The sequence below is a fragment of the Drosophila hydei genome, unplaced genomic scaffold (assembly GCF_003285905.1).
Source record: "Drosophila hydei strain 15085-1641.00,03,60 unplaced genomic scaffold, DhydRS2 tig00008144-arrow-arrow-pilon, whole genome shotgun sequence".
Lineage (NCBI taxonomy): Eukaryota > Metazoa > Arthropoda > Insecta > Diptera > Drosophilidae > Drosophila > Drosophila hydei.
Window position 1 is genome coordinate 1,407,528 of NW_022045849.1, and position 18,276 is coordinate 1,425,803.

Sequence of the window (18,276 nt, forward strand, 5' to 3'; positions counted from 1 at the left end):
TTGCTTCACGTGAAGTTTTTTGTCTGTGTATGTCTCTAAAATTAATATGTTTATGCATTTCAGCTATAGTGTTAAACTTTATCTAAGTCTCTTAAATGACTTTTCATTTCCTTTAGAATTCTGTTATACACGTGTTTAACAATTTGTATTATAACTTAATTATCTCTGCTATCTTAAAATGAATTTTTTTTTTCAACTTTACTTAATCGCATCAAAATGCATAAGGTGTAGTACATATGTAGCACAGTATATAAATATAACACCTATTGTACATTTCTATATTAAAACTGTTATATACTGTTCTACTGAAAATTATTGACTAATTTTATTAGATATATATGTATAACAATAACAAATATATTTTTATATAACAGTTTTTTAACTTTAGTGTATCAACGAAACATAGTAAAAGTGTTACACGTAGGTCAGAACTCACTAAGACACTGTTTCGTATAACAATTTTTGTTATATTATATATATATATATATATATATATATATATTTTCAAAACTGTTATACACATGTATCACAGATTTCTAAAGCGAGCTAATTTAGCTTCTAGCTGAGGCCATATACGTCTATTCATCTATACATCATATCCTCCTTCACTCTTGTGCCAAAATCGTTGTTACACAGTGTAACATGAATGCACAGAGCTTGTGTATTAAGACTCGCGCTAAGGTCACTTTATTCATTAATACAACATTTTTATGATTAACCAAAAAAAGTTGACAGCAGAAGCTGATAAAAATGAAGCACACATTGATATTCCAAATGATGTTCCATAAAGATGTCAAGTATTTTTAGATAACCGATACAATTTTTGAAACTTACTTAAATATTTTAGCTTATTTATTATTTTGACTATTTATTTATTTGACACACGCCAAATTTATACCGGTATCACGATGCCACTTCCACTTCGCGTTCAGCGTCACCTGCGCAAACTCAAAGAGCTAAAAGTGAACTGCGACTTCGCACGACAAACAAAAGTCGCAGTCGCCAAGCTCAGCTCAGCTCAGCTGACCTTAGCTTTAAAGCGCCATCTGCAGAAAGCTTTCGATACGCATGCTGAGTGCGTGTAAGCAGGGTATATTGATTATGTGCACATTGTCTATAAAAGCTGGACGTGGGAGTGGCTGACTGCATAAATTATGTATATCTCATTGAACATAGCTTGTACATGTGCTTATATATGTTTATAGGCGAAACCTGCTGGGCGACTGCTACAGGGTATCTGCCAGTCGTACGCTTATTGAACTGGAGTACCCTGACCCTTACTAAGCATTAGAAACATTTAATAACATTACGTTTCCCTTCTTTACTTTTATCGTTTCATTTGTGTTTTCCAATTAACGTCAACAAATTGAAAATCTCATTTAATGCGATCCTTAAACAATAAATATTTTTGGGGGTTTACTGAACTTTGCCAATAAGTGGTTCGCCTTCGGATTAATAAAAACTAATTGTTGTTATAAACGAGCCAATTGAAGACATGAAACTTAATGCTCAAAGCTGCGGTAGCTGTTGCCTTTGACAGCGACAATGACAGATGTTTATGTGATATATATATATATATATATATATATTCCGTCGTCAACTCCAGTTCGAGCTGCGAGGCAATAGCCATTAAGCTTACAATTTAATTCCTTATTTAACTTTGGAAAATACAATTAAATTAATTTTAAGAACTTGAATTTAGTTCTCAGATGAGCTTACATAATAGATAAATGTTTTAGATAGACTCTACGTGCCTAGGCCTCACTTCAACCAATCATTACCAGCATTACCTGTGTATGTCTGTCTGCACATGTGTTTTCCTATGCTCGCTCAAGATGTGTAGCAGAGCATATTGGTTTTCTACATGCTGCATAGCTCAAAATGGCTACCATATATAATTCACAATTTTAGAGTTGTAGACCTCAATTTGGAGCTCTGCTGAGCTGTACCACTGTTAGAGCTTTAAATTATATAAAACGTCCATTCACGCAAATTGTGAAATTTCAATAAATTTCTTTAATTTTACCCACTTTTGGTGTGCGAACGCGTATTATGCAGTCGAACCTTCCCGCTCCGACTGGCTAACAACAATATAATTCCAACCTGCTGTTCAAATGTTGCAATGACAATTCAACTTTATTAAAGCACTCTTTGAGAGCTAAAATGTTTTGACTGCTAATGGATTTACCTATTTTCATTGTGACATTTCAGGCCCTACGACAAGCTCTCTGACAATGCATCGGCCACAGCTAAACGAGTATTTCGTACGAAAGAAAAAACTCCAAATGTGGATGCTATTTGAGTTTCAAAAGTGAGATAGAGGGAGAGAGAGAGAATGGGATAATTCATCTAAACAGAGCAGCCGAATGCAAATCAAGAGTTTAGTATGATTTGGTGTGAGCTTGCGTTAGGCACGTAATGATTTAGACTCTCCGCAACACGATTTACGCCGAAAATAGAAAAAGAAAGAAAGCACAAAGCGAAACGAAACAAAAAACAGTTAACCTTAGGCCTGCGCCATTGAGTGAAGCGTGCGTTACACGAGTCTGATGCAGGCGAATAGCATACACACAACATCCACACATCCGATGGCTGCCGATCCTGTGGAACGCATTTCGTCCGTGCGTCTGCTGAGAATTCCTCGCGCAGCGCCTAACATCGAAGCGTATGGATTTCGTTTGACGCGCAGCAAATGGGATCCATATCCTTGGGTATTGCCATTCAAACACATTTTTCCTATAGTTTGCTAACTGTGTTTGTACACTTTTGTAGGTGTGTGAAGTGGCCGCTGGCACACCTGCCTCCCTGCGCGGTCTACAAGCCGGCGATTGCATTCTAAAGGTAAGCTTGCTCCATGCAAATATTGTTCAATTCAAAAATGCTTAAACATTAATCACTTAGCTAAAAGTTCTATTTATAGCTAAAGTTTTCATGCACACGCAATTTGTTATCTCTTATAAAATGATTATACTGATTACTTAAAATTTATTTTATCTATTCACATAGACGCGTTTGTCCACATATTACTTTCTCTCTCTCGCGCACTCTGCAGTATGTGTGCTTAATGCTTATAGCAGCCGTTACAAATTTTGTGTTACGTTAACAGTCGACTGTTACTTGACAGCGTAGGCAATTTAACAGAATTTAAGCAGTGCAACTGCTTTACCTAAGCACATGCACACACACAAGCAGTGCAAAACAAACAAACATTGATATTCAAACAAAACACATACAAAAACTCTTTGACTGATTAGATTCCACATTAAATAGCAATACATTTAGATTCCACAAAATAAGGTTGAACTTTTTAAGTGCAAGATATGAAAGATTTGTGGAGCTTATTTAAAGTGAAATTGTTTTTGTTCAAAAGGAGGTTGAAGGAGGCGTCGTCGAAGCTAAAAAGCTATAAAACTGTATTAGCACTGCTTGACTGTCTGTCTGTCCGTAAGAAATAGAGCCTTATATATAATAGCTTTATTAATTTGAGCATATCTCGAACGTTTTAGGAGCTAGACATACCAAATTTGATACAGACTTTCCTCTTAAGTATATGCAAACATAGAGTTAATCTTTTTTTAATATCGCCCCAAATTCCAAAAAGAAATTCTGGGCAAATCCTAGACAGTGTTTTATAACATCTTCTTCGTGATTACAGATTAATGATATAGATATTCTCGGTATGCGCATAGCTGACGTTGCTCAAATAGTTAAGAGCCGCAAGGATCAGGTAACAATTCTATGCTGGAATAGCAACTGCCAACAAGACAGCGAGGAGAGCGTAAGTTAGATTTATAATATTATAATGACTTTTTTATCCATATATCTTCAAACTTTCCCAGAGCATCTGCTGCGTGCCCATGCCCATTGCCCTGAAGCGCCTCGTCATCATTGTGGATAGCATTCTGAGAGTTATCGAGTGTCCCGTTTGCAGGTCTCTGATAGCACCGCCCGTGCTTCAGTGTCAGAACGGACATTTGCTCTGTCTCGAGTGCCGCATTCGCACCGAGACGTGTCCCGTGTGTCGGGGGTATTTCACACCGATTCGCTCTTCCATCGCCGAAGAGATATATTCGATAATTGCATCGACCTTTGAGCAGCTCCTGCCCCAGAGCAAGTTTCGTCATCGATTCTTCGCCCATTTCACCTTGGTCAAGGAGATCCACTGTGAACGTTGCTCGCAGGCTAACAGCCGTAAAATATCTTCCGGATCCTTAAAGCAGCCGAAGTTCCTCAACAAATTCTTTAATACTCAAGCAGAAGCCCATCAAGAGTCAAGTCTGAATTCTAAGGAATTGTATCGACAGCTGAAGCTGGATCAGGAGCATATTTCCAGCTGAAAACTTTAAATTTGAATTTAGATTTTATGCGAATATATAATATATAAAATACTTAAGTTTTCTCTACATATATAGCTCACATGCGCAGCTTTAATTTTGCTGCAATTTCAGCTGGAATAGCAGCTCGGCGCAGTGGTCTGGGTATCTTCTAGTCGGGCACTCCCTTGCAGAACTTTGCTGGACGACTCACGCATAGCTCATCTGGATAGCAGGGACAGGCAAGAAGATTGCTTTGCAGTTTTAGATCTGCTTCTTCTTTCGGCTCATCCTTTAGCCATTCTCATCGAACCAATTCTATTCCCGACACTCCCATACCCTACAATTTCTGCTGGAATTTGAAGTCGCAAAGCAATAGAGGAGAAAGGAAATTTTCAGTCACATTCTACACACTCTACAGTCTGCATGTAGACATACATATATATAGGAAACACATCTTAAGCTGCTTGAAGGCAACAATCCAGTTTTCCTCCAGCTTCTGCACTGAGTCATCAAATGGAAAATGCATTTACAACAAACCTTTGGACCTCAAAAGAAATTATTCAATATTTTGTGCTGTCAATGGCAGCGCTCAAAGCAGAAGCTGCATGAATACCAAATACAATATTATAAAATATAAAAAATAATTATATATAAAACACTTTTGACATCTGAAACTAAACGGAAAAACAAGTTCGAGTGCGCCAGCTGCAACCAGCTGCAGATACCCTGCAGTCTAAGCTACTAAGTTTACTTGTAGCTGTAGCTGGCAAGCAGTACAAAAATTTGTCTCTTTAAAGACTTTAAAGACTTAGCGGTGCTACTTATCATATCAAATCATATCATATCCTATAAAGACTCCTTTTTCTAGTTCGAAATATCACTCTTACACGAGAGCTATTTATCAGCAATGCATACGCACACACACATACATAGACGCACGCAATTCCTGCAGCAGCTGACCTTCTTCTTCCCAGAGCAACCCAATCTAGCTTGATTGAACTCGGGTTCTATATGTACGATTTGTATGAAATTTTCAGTGCATAAATATATTAGCCAAATATATGTGCATACCAAGAGTTAAGACTCTAGTGTGAATAGTGAGTTTTCTTTATCTATTTCGAAAAGAATGGGTTTAGATATATAATAACATTTAGACTCACAGTCTACATATTACTTACATGGAGCCACATACCAAATTTAATAAATCTGGCTTTAATAATTTTTAAGTTATGCTTGAAAACCCTTAGACAAAGCTGAATATTTGTCATTATAAAAAAAATTAGCTGCGACATCAAGAGAAAATATTTATATTTTGCTAAGAAATATATCTAAGAATATATATTTAAAAATTCAAGTCTCTAGCTTTTGTAGTTCTTGAGATATATGCATTCATACACACAGACATATAGACGAACAGACCCAGGCAGTGGATCTGAGTGATATAGTTTCGAGGTGCTACATACAAATGCTTAAAACCAATATGCCCTGTTGAGCTGCTGGCAATGCGTACAGGGTATTAACAATAGTGTTGTCAGGTCAAGCTTGGCTTTAAGTAAGTGTCAAGGCAAGCGACGATATGACCCCGTTGTAGTCAGGCGCAGTCAGTCAGATTGGATTGGCAGAAGGCGTGAACGGACCGCAGCGAACAATTTTCTGCTGTCTGCAGGACAAAGCGCCGGAGGACGATGGACGACGGACGACGAGCGTCGGATGATGGAGGCTCAGATTAAAACGTCATCAAAACCGGAAGTGGCAGTTTAATTTAAGCGCGTTAATTGAATTCTATTTTGCGTCATCCTGATGCGGGAATTGATTTTCTGATAATGCTTTCTGCTGTTGCTGCTGCTGCTGCTGCTGCTGCTGCTGCTGTTGTTGCTGCTGGCATCGTCAACAGTGAGCAACTCGCAAAAGGCTTCGACAAACTTTAATTACAGACTCTATGGTTCATTATGCAGGCTCAGTGCGAGGCGACATCCTTCGCTGGCAAAAGGAAATTGTGTAAATTAATGTTTTTGTTACACTTTACCTTATTTCGCTCTGCTTTTCGTCGCCTCCTGCGCCTCCTCCTCCCCCTTTTTTGTGGTTGGCATTCGGTCTGTGGCAATGCAAGCGGCACAAACGGTTTCTAATTGCATTTCATTATCAATTGAAAATAATTATCGTCTCCTACTAATTGGCAAAAATAAACAAAGCAAGCACTTGGGATATTGAGGGATATTCTTAGGAATACGCTTCATACTGTTATCAATTATACCTTAAATTGATATTACTAGGCAGGTAAATATGTCAGATATTCATATTCATATTGCGAGATTCTATTGCGCAAGATGAGTTACATTCGGTTATTGTTGGGCAAAGGCAGAGGTATTCAGAAAATTTTGTACTCATATATGGCGCTTGTAGTACTAGAGTATACATACCAAATTTGGTATCTCTAGCTGTTATAGTCTTCTAATTAAATACAAAAGACTGATTTGAGGTATTGATTTTTATCGATTATAAGCAAATGAGTTGAATTACTTAAAAAATATTTTTGCAAGCACTGCGTACAAAACTCATGTATATCTATTCCAAATTTCAAGTCTTTAGCTTTTATAGTTCTCGAGATAAACGGATTTATGTACATCGAACTATTCTCACACAGAATTTGTATGCTTGAAAATGTCTTCTACACCCCTTTCTACCGTACTTTATGCCCACCATATTCATTATCTATAGCTTAGAGTTTATAAAAAAGCTGCTTCTGGCCATAAAAAGGCTAAATTGGCTAGCTCCAACCACAAATCAATGACTACGCTACATGGCGTATACGTGCTATAGATTTCACCCTCTCTCTCACTCGCCCCCTCTCCCTCCCTCTCTCTTTCTGTCAGTTGCAAATTTGGAAAATCTTTTAATGATGCAGCTGTTACACAGAAGGCAAAGACTTCGTTAAAGTTTCCAAAGTGTAGTTGTTGCTGCTGTTGTTGCAGGGAAAGTATAACGGTACAACATGTGCGGTTGTCATAAATTTAATGCCAAAAAGAGCATTTCCCTGCCGGAAAAGCTTCTAATTACGCCCACGTAACAACTTTTCGCTCCACATATAGAGATAATGCTCTCATATTGCATATAGATGAGCATTATAGAAGTAATTTACTTGATGGCGGCTGTGAGTGACAAAAAATGGAAACTCATTCGGTCGATGGGCGAAACACACATTTAAAATATTTCAATAATTCCCTTGTGACAATATTTAATGTCATCAATGAAAATCATTTATTTAATTAAAAATGAAAACGTGATCCAGCCTGCTAGACAAATCAAAAGCGAAACGAGAATGTTGTAAAATTGCTGCAAATTGTATGAAATAAAAATAATAAAAAAGAAACAAGAATCAAGAGAATGGCTTCAGTGGGGTATGATCGACTAGCAGTTACCCTGTGTCATAAGTCTGAGTCTAACTCCTAGTCTAATATAAATTCAAGCACAAGCATGTGTCTAGATTGTAAAGGCAAGGGAAAGGCCTTACTCTGGATCAAATGGTCTTTTTTCTATATTTTTTAAGCAGATGAGAAACATTACACAATCCGATTGTTTAATGAAGTGTGGCTTCATTACAAAAAAATGTGGTCTTTAAAGTGTTCCAGATATGCATCAAAAACCAAATGCATATACCTATATTTATGAATATAATAAAATTACTCTTAGATATTGGGTAAAAATAATTAAATTATGTTACGTACAATCTACAAGAATATATATTTCAAATTTCAACTCTCTAGCGACTATAGTTCTCGAGATTGACGCAATCAAAAGATAAGCACAAATATACATATTCTCCTGTTACAAAAGCAAGCACGGAAACAATATACCTCGGTTTTTTTAATGTAGTCCAGCGTATAAAAAGGCACGATGTCAGCGGAAACTTAATTACAATCCGTAGGCGTGTTTATCATTCGAACATTGCTTTCATTTGCGTTTGTCCTGATTATATTAAAATGCATCAATGTGACTTTTATGAGTAAAAAAAACTCAATTATTAAATTAAAATGCGCTGCCACAGGAAAAAAACGCAAAACAAACACAATTTACGTTAAGATTTGTTGATTGAAACATTAATATTTCTATAAGAACTTAAAAACCGAAAAGTGTGGCAAAATATGCAGCAACCGTGCAACGGCGGCATAAATTAAAATTTCATTGATTAGAAAATTGTAAATGCATGGAATTTCCACGTATCATCGTGTGGCAATCTCACAATTTGCATAATTGCTAACGGAAACGACCAACGCAGAGAAAAAACCGTTAGTTTTGTCAGCCGACGACCAATGGCCAAAAAGGCTGAGCAAGGGCCAGAGAGCACACATAAATAAGGACAAAACGTAAGCGTCGCACAGTGCGATGTAAATACTGTGGGAGGGATAACGTTAAGAGCGCGTGGTAAGTTCTTTATAGTGTAGTAATATGTCTATATGTGTGTATGTGTGTGTTCATACGAATAGATGAATCGCTGAAATGAAGAGCGCGCATTAAGCTCTTTATAATGCTGTTATATGAATGTGTGTGTCCAAATGAATTGCAGGGATCAGTAAATTTGCTGAGAGCATTTACGTAAAGAGCGCACAGTGTGGACAGTGGAACACTATGCAATCTTGCAGTATTGTTTACGTTTGTAGTGCACGCTGTAAAGAGTGAGAGAATAGGTATTGTTGAGGCTTGGACTGGACATGTGCCGTTATCTTAGTTGTGTAGTCAGCTGCTATTGGTGGATTTTCTGAGCGAGCACAAGTATGTGCTCTGCTACTCTCCCTCAAAAATAATGAAACCATTTTCTTAATTTATACAATAAGGGAGTAAGAGAGTGAGAGAGATAACTATATTATATGTGTGTTTGTATGTATATAACGTTTGCTGATTAACGCATATAATATTAAGCATGTTGGCTAAGCAGTTACATGCATTTAGCACCGCATAGCGTAATTTTCATAAAAGTTCATGACCTCGAGCTGTGTTCGTAAATATTTAGCTCCATGGCGCATATTGCTTGCAGTTTTTCCACTCATAAAAAAAAAACAGAACAGAACAGCAAAACAACAGCAAAATTGTCGGGCACTTGTAGCCACAGCATGCAGTCCGTTATATGACAAAGCGAAAGCTCCAAATTGGGCTACTGCTCATGCTTTATGGATATTTTCGTTTTGACGCTGCATGTTTCCGTTGCACTGCTTTTAATTGCTTTACATTTTGTTGTTTAACATACTCGCTCGCGTTGGCAAAGGAGTATATTGGTTTTGAATGTGTAAGTAAAGCAAATGTGAAATATTTGTTGATTTCTGTCTACTGAGAAGCTAAGATCAACGTGTTGAACCAATAAGTTATAAATCTGTACATCACATCCCCTGATACTATATCCAGTCTATAAAGCTCTTTGTTTAACTCTACACGAGCATTATGCAGTTGTTAAAGATTTTCTGCATCGTTCAAACTTGTTGTTCTGTGTTTATAGAACGTCTGTGTGTGTTTGTGTGTGTGTGTGTGTTATCGTGTCCTGGCACAGGAATAGTTGGTAATGAAGCCGCTGTCTCTGTCTGCATATTAACTAACGAACTCGCAACGCTTTTAAATGCATGGCGAAGGGGTCATTATTAGCCCCCGCCAAAAATGTCCCTGAGCCAAATTAGTGTTATTATTGTCATACAGCACAGAATATAGAACAATATTATGAAGGCAAGAGCAAGCTTTAAAGACATGAAACAATTTGGATCACGACTCTCATGGGATATACAATGCATTCGAGGGGTATTTCTATGAAAATTATGGTATTATATATGATTGAAGAAGAAGTAGAAGAAGAAGAGGAAGAAGGGGAAGAAGAGCCGAATAAACAGGAAGAGAAAAAGCTATATAAGGATAAACATAATGAGAAGGAGGAGAAGAAGAAGAAGAAGAAGAAGAAGGAGAAGGAGAAGGAGAAGGAGAAGGAGAAGGAGAAGGAGAAGGAGAAGGAGAAGGAGAAGGAGAAGGAGAAGGAGAAGGAGAAGGAGAAGGAGAAGGAGAAGGAGAAGGAGAAGAGAAGGAGAAGGAGAAGGAGAAGGAGAAGGAGAAGGAGAAGGAGAAGGAGAAGGAGAAGGAGAAGGAGAAGGAGAAGGAGAAGGAGAAGGAGAAGGAGAAGGAGAAGGAGAAGGAGAAGGAGAAGGAGAAGGAGAAGGAGAAGGAGAAGGAGAAGGAGAAGGAGAAGGAGAAGGAGAAGGAGAAGGAGAAGGAGAAGGAGAAGGAGAAGGAGAAGGAGAAGGAGAAGGAGAAGGAGAAGGAGAAGGAGAAGGAGAAGGAGAAGGAGAAGGAGAAGGAGAAGGAGAAGGAGAAGGAGAAGGAGAAGGAGAAGGAGAAGGAGAAGGAGAAGGAGAAGGAGAAGAAGAAGAAGAAGAAGAAGAAGAAAAGAGGATGAAAAGAGGATGAAAAGAGGATGAAAAGAGGATGAAGAGAAGATGAAGAGAAGATGAAGAAAAGATGAAGAAAAGATGAAGAAAAGATGAAGAAAAGATGAAAAGAAGATGAAAAGAAGATAAAAGGATGTGAAAGAATAAAGATGAAGTAGGATAAAGTAAAGAAGAGTAAGAAGAAGAAGAGATAAGAATAATTTCTTGAAAAATACAAATCTTAAAAGATATTTTTATTTAAGTTATCAATTGACTAAAGCTCTACTAACATTACCCTACATATATATCTATATATATACATACATATATCTGTGTATATATAGATATAATTTATGAAATATTGCCTGCGTTACATCTAATCCTAAAGGTGGGAAGACATTTTCGGATCACTTAGGTGTATGAAATGGAAGTCCAAACTTATCGAACTAGTCTTAGATCTAAGCATTGTCTTGCGTGACTTAAACTTATGAAACAATTGACTATTTACATTATTTCTGAGATCCTTTGCGTAGAATATAAATATTTGGCAATCTCACTTAGAGTTACAGTTAGAGTTAAAGTTAAAGATTCTCTCTTATATAAACTGAAGATCATAATTTTGGAAATCGTTTTCAATTTGATTAGTGTCTAATGGATTTGTGGGCGGGCTCTTTGGTCGCTTGGCAGTGGGTGGGTCGAAGGTGTCTGTTAGATACTTTCGCACGTATTCGAACGATACGAATTCGTTGAGTTGGCCTTTGTTGGCGGCCGCGTCGTAGGCAACACCTGTGCTTTGCAGCTCGCCAGGTAACAGCTGCTCGAGCTCGTTAAATTTATGCAGATTTTCATTGTAGCTATTATTCGCTGTGGCTGCGGTTGTGGCGTAGCTGTTAACAGCTTCCGTCTCACCTGGAGCAACGGCCTTGCTCATGTAGCAGCTGAAGTTGTCGTAGGTGGCCGTCGAGTAGCTGCCAGGTGTTGCTGCGCCTTGAGTCTGCTCCACGATGACAATGCAATTGGACAGCTCGTTGAATTTGATTGCGTTGCCGGTGTCGCTGGGCTGCTCGGATAAACTTTGCAGATTTTCCTGTGCTTCGTAGTGCATCAGCTGCGTCGCCTCGCTGCAGCTGCTGCTGCGCTGCGTGCGCTGCTCGGCTGTCTGCCGCGCGGCCACCGCCGACTCCGAGTTGCGTCGCGCTTTGCCCGCCTTGCGGCTGCAGCCACCGGCCGCTCCACTCGCCGACTTGCGCCGCATTAGTCCGTGATTCTTGACGTGCTTGCGTAGGCTCGAGGGATCCGTATACCGCTTGGTGCAGCCCGGCAGCTGGCACGCATATGGCTTCTGTAAGAAGAGCAACGGAAGAAGATTCTGTTATTAATTGATCTCTTTTGTGTCTGCCATAGATGCCAGCCCAAATGTATGCTATGCACATATGTAGGCAGTGTAAAGAGTCCACACGGACTGCATAGCAGCAGCTGGGCGTGCAGCCATTGCAAATGTGCAAGCAGGGTATACTGTTTGCGCTGTGGTGTATGTAACGGGCATGCTGCTTACTTACTTATAAGCAATGTATGCAGTTCTAATGACAGCTCAAGCAAAACTTAGTCGAATTCTAATTGCTTATAAATATAAATATAATATATAATATAATATATAATATAATATATTATATAATATAATATATTAATAATTAATAATAATAATTAATAGGTACTTGACAAGGCTTGCAGGGCATCTTCGTGCATACTCTCAAAAGGCAAATCGTTGCATGCTGAATTTGTTTATTCAGCTATTGTCCACGTTGACCGCGAGGCCCGCCCCTTCCAGCAACAGAATAGAGCAATAAGCGCAGACAAAGCTATGCACGCACACAGACACACGCACACACACACACACACACACACGCCAACTGTATTTTGTGATGCGTGTAGTGACAGCAGCTTAAGCCTAGGCATAACTCGTTTAGTTTATTCAATTTCTCAGCTGCTGCTGCTGCTGTGGCTTTTTGCTTTGTCAATCTCGGCTGCTGGGCTGCTTTGCTCTCTATTGTCGTGATTGGCCTGGCACTGCGCACTTCCTGGCCACACGTAAAAACTATAAATCAATCAGGCAAATGTGCACATGTCACGGCGGCCGCAGCTGCGGCGCGAGCCACAATTTTTACCAAAATAGTACAGCTCACATATGTTTTTTTTTTTGTTTTATGCCTCTTCCAATTCCCAGCTCTATCAGCGCGAATAGAGCAAATGCGACTTCAACTTTAAGCTGCACTTGAATGAAGCTGCAGCTGCAGCTGGAGATGGTAATGCGGCTGCTAGGCGACCAAATGCCGCGAGCATTTCAATTTCCTTTGACACGGATAGCAAATTGCTTGCATGTCACACACACACACACACACACGTAAATATATATGCATAGACATATATATGCGAACACACACACACAAGCAGAACAAGTAAGCGTGCGCCAGTGGGCAGTGCTCGACTAGAAACTACCCTAACCTGCCCAAGGCTGGCTTATAAATCATACCAAATAAGTTTCTGAATAACTGGAGTTGCTTATATACGATGTGAATAAAATTTGTTAGTCATGTTTCTGACATAGAAATTTGTATGTGTACTAAAGTAGAAGATTCTAGTGTTTTATATGACTATTCATATTTCGTTTCTTGGAAGCATGGATAGCGCCATATAGAATTGATATACATTATAATAAGTGTATTCATCAGGAAAATAATTAAGCCAAATTTGACAGCTCTAGTTATGCCTCAAACAGCAAATAAAAGTTTCGATATTTATCGATATTATATAAATGCAATGGGTTATCGAAGAAAGCTTATAAACTTATGCTGTATAAGGTGCTCAAATACATACATTTCAAATTTCAAGTCTCTAGCTTTTATACTTCTCGAGATCCATGAGGTCATACATGGGGCTAGGTACGCAAATAAGGCTAAATGGGCATAGATGACTTGAGATATGCACACATTCAACTGCATGTTACAAACATTTCAGCAAAACTAATATACCCGCTTTACCCCTATGTCAATGGGGTACAGGGTATAGGAAAAATGTATTAAGAGAGGGAGAGAGAGAGAGAGAGAGAGAGACGACTACTCACCGTATCGTAGTGTGTTCTTTGATGTTTCGCACGATCCGAGCTATTGCTGAACGCTTTAAGGCAACCTTTATATTGACAGCCATAAGGCCGCTCACCTGTGTGCGAGCGTTGATGAATTTTCAAATTTTCGAGACGTGAAAACGCTTTATTGCAGCCCGGAAACTGTAATGAAAAGTGGTTAAAAATGGGTTATTGAAATGGCCACTCGCAACACCAATATAACAGTTGTATAACAGTTCTATAGTGGGTCCTACTGCAGAGAAAAACCAATTTTTTGCCACCTTCGGGCTTTTGCAGGTGCAAGCCCGAAAAAAAACAGCCTAAGTGCTGAGCAAATAATCGCAGCCGGGCACTCGGCCATGGCATCCATTTGAAAGAGAATCCAAAACTTGACATGGCCCACGAAATGCTATTAGTCTTATCTCAGCTCTGATTCAAGTGCCTCAGCCGGAGCGCTCTCAAATATCCTGTTTACTTAATGATGTTTATGCTGTCACTGTGATAAATATGAACTCTACCGAGGGGCTAAAAATATAATGCCCACATGGCAAAGGATTTCTGTTTTCTGTTTATTCATTTGCATCTTTTAATGAAAACAAAAATATTTTCTGTTATTCTTTATCTAAATAAAAACAGTTTCTAGCGAAACTGGAGTTTGTTGAAAATTGTGAAGAAAGTTATTTGAAATAACTGAAGTATTGTATATATTATCTAAATTTGGGGTATATCTAATATATGGAAATATTATAACAGTTTATATATGATATTTGGATAAAGCTTGTATGAAAATGGCTATACATACGGTATTATAAATTTATATATGTGCATATTAAAATGTTATTAAATAAAAAATTAAATGACATAAAAAATAAAAATTAAATAAAAAATAAAAATTCTAAATTATTAAATTAAATACCAGATCATAAAAATATAGATAAAATATTGAAAATTGTGAAAATAAAAAATTAAATGACATAAAAAATATTAAATTAAATAAAAAATAAAAATTCTAAATTATTAAATTAAATACCAAATAATATAAATATAGATAAAATAATAAATTATTAAATTAAATACCAGATAATAAAAAATAAATATTGAAAATTTTGAAAATAAAAAATTAAATGACATAAAAAATAACAATTAAATAAAAAATAAAAATTCTAAAAATTTCCTAAGCTGAAAATCATTTGTAGTTTTTCTAATAAATATGAAGCTAGAAAGTAGACTAGACGAGGCTAGAAAGTAGACTTATAAGATAGATATATATAGATAGAAAATATATATAGATATATTAAAATATATATATATAAATATTTATAAATATATGTAAATATATCAAATCTAAATATCTTAAATCGAGAAGCTTGAAACAGAGCAATGAAAACACATTGAGCAACTCTCGCCCTACAAACTTTCACTACAAAGTGTGCCGCGCAATGCCGCGTAATACATTCTACTATATATACTATATATACATATATATATATGTATATAAATCTGTCAACTCACCGGACATTTGTTGGGCTTCTCGCCGCTGTGCACCCGCATGTGGATAAGCAGCTTGTAGCGCGCGTTGAAGGGCTTGTAACGTCGGGAGCAGTCCTGCCAGAAGCAGGAGAAGTCCTCGCCCTTGCGCACGTCCACGTGGCACTTCTCAATGTGCTCCACGAAGAGATGCTGCTGCGCGAACTCCATGTTGCAGTCGGTCCAGCGACAGATCAACGGCACAGACTCATCTCGCTCGGCGTCCAACGGATCGCACTTCTTGTGCATGACAAAGACCTCATCTAGATCCTCGTCCTCATCTTTGTCAGCCTCGGCGTCTTCGGCATCATCGTCGTCCTCGTCATCCGCATCGCTAGGCTGTTCAGGCTTCACTAATTGCTGCTGTTGCTGTTGCTGTTGCTGTTCGCTGAGCACCAGCTCATCGAGCTCTTCGATGGTCCATATGACTTTGTGTTCCCGGTTGGGTTTCTCAATATGATGTTCCAGGTTTTCGGTGGGGAACTCTTTGGCATAATCAAAGATCGCCTCGTCTTGCAGCAGGTTCGAGTAGTCGCCGTAATTGTTGCAGATGGGCGCGCATTGGGGCGTGCCGAAAGTCGAGTTCATTGAGGGCAATTTCTGAGTTTGTTCCTCGCGCTTGATCGACGGCATTTGCTGCTCGTAAATGTTGCACAATTTCGGCGATGTTTGCCGAGTTGTTGTTGTTGTTGTTGTTGTTGTTGTTAGCTCGCTGAGATTGAAGTTGAGCCAGGCATCCAAGTGGGGCGAAGAGCAGGGCGATTGATTTTTCGACTGGCAATTGACCTCGTCGTAGTTGAAGTAGTCGATGTCCTGATTGACTGCTTGACTCGGCGCACTGCAAGGTGTGTAGGGCGTCTGTGGCACCTGCATGAGGCCATTCAGCTCGGCGTAGCCGCCACCTGAGCCGCCATCGACTGTCAGCCGCGCTATGTCCTCGGGCTCGAAGCGAAAGACATCCTCGCGATTGAGCTGCGTGTATTGACCCTGTTGATAGGGCATCCCAGTTGGCTCCGAGACGGCGCACACGATGTCATCTCGATCCTGCTCGGCAGCTGCATAAGTGTTGTAGTCGCTGAAGGCCGAGTTCGGCGTTTCGCTGGCGAAGCACAGGTGCGAAAAGTCCGGAAATTGCATTTCATCACAGGTGAAATAGCTGTTAGTAGCGTTCACTTTGGCCGCCTGCAGATCGCTGGGGCCGGTCGTCGCACTCAGCGGCGGCGACATGAACGCATCATAGCAAACATTCTCACTGTAGACTTTGCCCAGGTTCGCCTTCGCCTTGCCAAAGAGCTCGTCGCACTGGCTGGGTATGCTCAGAGGCAGCTGCTGCGACTTCATTGTGCCAGACATTGCCACATCCAAAGGGGAGAAGCTTGCTCACGCTGCCACTTTGTTCCGGCACTCACTCGGACGGCTCGGCCAATTGCCAAAAACAAACGAAATTCGACGCGGGAAATCCCAAAACACACGCACACACACACACGCACACACACAAGTCTCTTTCGATTCTATTTCAATAATTTTTCTTTTTAGTATTTAGTTTTTTTTTTGTGCTGTTCACGCCACCGCGTTGTATCTGACAATAACTCGCAGTTCACTGGCTGCACGATATTTAAATGCCCGGAACGAAAGAAAGATTCGTCCTGAGCTGAGGCGACGGCGACGGCGACGTCAACTGCGACTGCGACACCCTGTCAAGATCATCGTTTGCTGCTGCTGTTGTTGTTGTTGTTGTTGTTGTTGTTGTTGTACTGTTTGCTACTCTTTGGAGATTATTCTCCTTTACAAGCATCAGCACATGTGCGTCTGTTACAGCTGCAACACTTTTAGTAATCATACCCTGTAAGCCCTTTGCTAAGAAGGGGGTATATTGGTTCAAGTGCACGGGAGGTAACAGGCAGTTGGAGGCGTGAACGAAGTATGTCTTTTATTAAGCAGCAGCAAGAGTCTAACTGTTCTAGGGGTGTCCAGCTCATGTCTGTGCGTCTGCCTCTACTCAGTCTGTCCGTCCTCCATCCTTATATATCTTGTTGACTCTCTAAATATTACACTTAACTACCCTTAGCACATGCATATTTCAAATTTATTCACAAATATCGATAACTTTTATGCAAAATCGATAAAAATCGTTCGATAACTTGTGCTTTTTGTGCATAACTCGCATGTTTTATGAGCTAAAGCTACCAAATTTTGTATATAGACTATTTAATACTATATGCAGCTATAGGCAAATTTCACATTTTAAGTACTCTTAGCTATGCCCTCAAAATCTTTAAATCAGCTAGAAGTAAATTAGTAGTAGTAAATTTTGTTAATATATAAAAACACATTTCGATAGCCAATTTATGTGCTTCAAGTTTCATTGAAATCGGCCAATAAATGCCAAAGTTATTAAAGAACTTATTTTAGCAGAAATTTTCACAGAGAGAAAGAAGAAGCACGAGAAGCGCGAGAGAGAGAGAGTGTGTGTGTGTGTGTGTGAGTGTACTTCCATGTATATAAGCAGCTGGAATATTTGAAGCCGCAACTGCCGGGTATCTGCTAGTCGCGCATACCCCACTGGAGCCCTCTGACTCCTGTTTCGACTCCACCCATTTAGTGCCGAGCGTCATGTGCGCCCGATCAGCATACGAACTATATGAGTATTATAGAAATTATGCGTGAGCTGTGAAGCTGTGGAGCTGTGAGCTGCTTGCGCCTAGGCTAAAATTGCTTGCACTTCATGCAGATGTGCGTGTATTAAAAAAAAGGAATATAAATGTAAATATTCATTACTAACAAAACGAAAGTGAAGCAGCAAACATGAAGTTATGCTGAGGCTTGCTCTAAGCTGTGTGTGCGCATTTATATTTACATTTTCACATTTTCAACTGAGCGCGTGACCGGGGACCTTTTTTTGTCTTCAGCAACG

At 39.2% G+C, this 18,276-nt stretch overlaps 2 protein-coding genes across 2 annotated transcripts; one reads left to right on the top strand and one right to left on the bottom strand.

Moving 5' to 3' along the window:
* The first annotated feature begins 2,378 nt into the window (after positions 1–2,378).
* Positions 2,379–4,364, top strand: LOC111603487. The gene is made up of 4 exons (XM_023321084.2): positions 2,379–2,711; positions 2,773–2,841; positions 3,656–3,778; positions 3,840–4,364. Exons 1-4 carry the CDS (start codon positions 2,550–2,552, stop codon positions 4,335–4,337), a joined length of 852 nt encoding a protein of 283 aa, XP_023176852.1. The 5' UTR covers positions 2,379–2,549; the 3' UTR covers positions 4,338–4,364.
* Positions 4,365–11,309: 6,945 nt separating this feature from the next.
* Positions 11,310–16,703, bottom strand: LOC111603503. Its single transcript, XM_030225832.1, has 4 exons — positions 15,348–16,703; positions 13,836–13,997; positions 11,889–12,056; positions 11,310–11,774 (listed from the first exon to the last, which is right to left on the bottom strand). The coding sequence occupies exons 1-4, from the start codon at positions 16,701–16,703 to the stop codon at positions 11,310–11,312; spliced, it is 2,151 nt and encodes a 716-aa protein (XP_030081692.1).
* Between the last annotated feature and the right edge of the window lie 1,573 nt (positions 16,704–18,276).